Below are 3,399 nucleotides of genomic sequence, written 5' to 3' on the forward strand. Positions count from 1 at the left end.
TCTGGCATTTCAGAAAAGGCACAAGAAAATGGCATTTTCAGAAGGGTAAGATCCTGCTCTGCACATAACCCATAGAAGTCTATTCCCTTAGCCACTTTTGAAGTACTGAAATACATTTTAAAGGCCTAAGTCCACTGACATCTGCTTCTAGGCTGTGCAAGAACTGTGTCATGATCATGTTGTAATCTCCTTGTCAAGTATGCCTATAAAATCCCAAAGTGTTAGAAACATTTCAGTGAAGTCAAGACCAGTGGAGAATTAAGCTAACAGATCTGTGTTGCATGCTATTGATGATGGATTAGCCTTTGAAAAGTCCTCTGAGCCTATCTGGTTCCTAGGAGACTCTCAGGAGAGCCCACAGAGTCAGCACATTGATTTCTTGATGCAGAGGAAAGTAAAATCCTGTCAGGAAGAAGAAGGGGGACAAATAACTTCTACACTCCCTGACATCAGCCATCTACTGAAGTGCATGTTGACCTCTCTCAATCCCTCCCAAAACGAAGTGACAGTATTTCAAAGACTCATTCAGCTATAGAGCACCACATTCTTTCCCACAGACAGCTTGAGTCTGATTCAGCTCTTGATCCCAGCTGACAGCCACTGCCCTCCTGCCAGGCTGCCTACAGGCTTCGTACAATAGGCAGCAGGAAAACAGAAGGGAGAGAAAGGGAGAAAATAAAATTAAAATGTAATTTTTTTTTCCCCCAAAACGAAGAATGGAATTCTTTAACCTCTAAACATGCTTGTTTACTTACAGAAAGAGTATTTCAGGCACAAAAGGTTTGAGTCAGTCACATACCAGGTTAAATTGAAATAGTATCAGGATTGTCCCATGCAGTGTAGTCAGCTATATTATCCCCTATCAAGAAGTTGAAGTTGCAGTTTTTGTATACACACATATATGTAAAGTATATGTCTTTCACACTATGCTCTCCTGGTCTGAGTTGATTCCGGTAGGGTTTATGTAACAACAGTATCTGTCATAAGGGCTGTTATCCTTGTAAGAACAGACAATGATACTGTCTTTAGGTGCCACAAAAATGTTGTCTTCAATTTCAGGGCAAGCAGTGCTGTCCCTGCTGGGAGAAGAGCTCTTCTTCTCCAAGGCACTGTATGTGGAGCCATCTCCCACACACAGAGTCAGCGGCATCTGTGGGTAAGGGGTCTCCAGGTATTTCAGCATGTCTTCCTGTTCCACTTTCTTGATGAGGCTGCTGCATTCTCCCATGGCGGCAGCGGCGGTGGTGCAGACGAAAACGGAATTCTCCTCACCCCGCAGCACTCTCCTATCCCTCTGGTATGCTTTCTTGGGAAGTTCGTCACAACTCCCCTTGCCAGACTCCAGGTCTGAGGGGGTCCTTAGCAGCTCCATGACATCTCGGTCCTTCACTCGCTTACAACACGGACGCATGTCCTCGGGCCATTTGGTGCAGCCGTCGGTCTTTCTGGTGAGAGCAATAGCGGCGATGCCCGGCAGACAGATGGCCGGCCCGATGGCCAGCAGTGGGATGTCTCCCAGGGTCTCTCCCTTCATGCCAGACACGGTGAACATGAAGCCGAACACTAGGAAGACGCTGACCAGAGCCACCACCAGCCCCGTCCGGGGGTTGATGTCGTCGGGTCTCAGGGTCCGCGCCATCCTGCCGCTGGGCGCGGGTACGCTTCACTCCACCGGAGCGCCCCTCGGGACAGGGGACAGATGTGCCCCGGCAAGCGACTCAAGTTTCCCAGACAGTGAAGCGCGGAGAACTCCGACAGCCGGCACCACTCGCCTTCCCGTCGGTGGAGCCGCAGACGGAGGGCGGGCCGGAGCCGAGAGTGGTCCTGCCTCCTCCCTCTCTTCCTCCCTCACTCCTCGGAGCCGTTTTGAGCTGCGCTAAGGCGGGAGCGGCCCTCCCTCCTCCGGCAGCCCCGCCGCGCCCTCCCACGAGTGGGCTCGGGGGGTTCAAACCCCGGCAAAGGGCGGGAGAAGAGACACCGGGGCGGTTTTAAGCAGTCGGCGGGCGGGGAGCAAGCAGCCGCGAAAGAATACCTGCCCTGCCGCCTCCTCCTCGTCCTCCTCCTCCCCCTCCTTGTCCTCCTCCTCCGGCCCCGCCGGAGCCCCGCAGCAGCCGTGAGTACGCGCACGGCCCCCGAGTCCCGCGGCGCGGGTGCTGCGGGGTCGGTACCGGGGGGTCGCCGGAGTTCCCCCACCTGATGGCCACCGCTGCTTGGCCGGCCCTGCTGCCACTCCGGGCAGTCTTTCCCTCACGAGTGGACCCCCGACTGGCGTCCTTCTCCGGGGGAGTCGGCCTGCGCATCCTGCGTACGGACCTCCGCCCCGAAAGCCCCTGTCTCCGTGGGGACAGGGCTTGCGGACTAAATCCTCCCCCGGACAGACAGCAGTCTTGCCCCGAGTCCTTTCCTGACTTAGGCACAAGCGGAGAGCAAGGCTTCAGGAGATGCTGTGCTGCAGCTGGATTTCACCCCGGAGGAGGCCCTTAGGGAAAAAGCCTCTCCCGGTGTTATTCCCTCCCCAAGACCCCAGAGTGAACTTAGATGCCGGGATGCATCTCGCAGGGGTTTCCTTGGTTTCAAAGGTGTGCTGGCTGTGATGGTGATGTTCCATCCCTGTGTTTTGATGCACTTGGGTGATGGCAAAGTAAGCACCTCGATGTGAATGAGTATAGGAAAGAATCTGAAATGTGTGGGAATATGGAAATGCAGCAGCATGATCAGGAAGGTTGCCAGTGAAATAAAGGAGAAAATGCTTCCACCTGGGGAGAGATACTGGGAGATGAAAAGGAGTGATACCAAAGAGCTTTCAAGAAAATTAAGATAATAGAAAAGGACACACTGAACTAAACTGTGAAACCATGATTTCTCTAAGTTTTCCCACTAACATAATTCCTTTTCCTCATACTACAAATTTGGAAAGCTCAGAAAAGCCAATTTAGGAAATGCAAAAATACTCCTCAACTTTAAGTCTTATTTACCGTCTTATTTACCCTCCCTACAGTACAACATGAACAGAGCACATCTGGGTTGTAGGTTTCTAAACTGCCCGAGAATATCCTTTCATTAATGGGAACAGCTGCTGCCTTACAGGACACTTATGTCAAGTTATAGCCTTTGCTGTTTAATTTGAAGGATGAGTAAGTGGGAGTAAAAGTATACACTGGGGAGAGTTATTAAGTCAGTGGCAGTGACCTGGGTTTGAGATTAAAAGTTTGTTTCAACTTGTACTCCAGAAGGTTGTCCAGTAAAATCCACACTGAACCTCCCTCCTGTTGCTGCATGGTCTGAAATAGGAATAATTTGGACTTTGTTAGAAATACTCTTCTTAACTGAAAGACTTAAAAATCAAAGCCTTCAGTTAGATTTCAGCACAAGTTAACTTCTACTTTTGCCACTGTGCAG

General features: G+C 51.1%; 1 protein-coding gene across 1 annotated transcript; it reads right to left on the reverse strand.

Moving 5' to 3' along the window:
• Positions 1-709: 709 nt before the first annotated feature.
• TMEM215 (transmembrane protein 215) lies at positions 710-1,639 on the reverse strand. The gene has a single exon (XM_017816349.1). It carries the CDS (start codon positions 1,637-1,639, stop codon positions 920-922), a length of 720 nt encoding a protein of 239 aa, XP_017671838.1. The 3' UTR covers positions 710-919.
• Positions 1,640-3,399: the final 1,760 nt, after the last annotated feature.

This window comes from Lepidothrix coronata, unplaced genomic scaffold, assembly GCF_001604755.1.
Source record: "Lepidothrix coronata isolate B3197 unplaced genomic scaffold, Lepidothrix_coronata-1.0 Scaffold55, whole genome shotgun sequence".
In the NCBI taxonomy this organism is placed as follows: domain Eukaryota; kingdom Metazoa; phylum Chordata; class Aves; order Passeriformes; family Pipridae; genus Lepidothrix; species Lepidothrix coronata.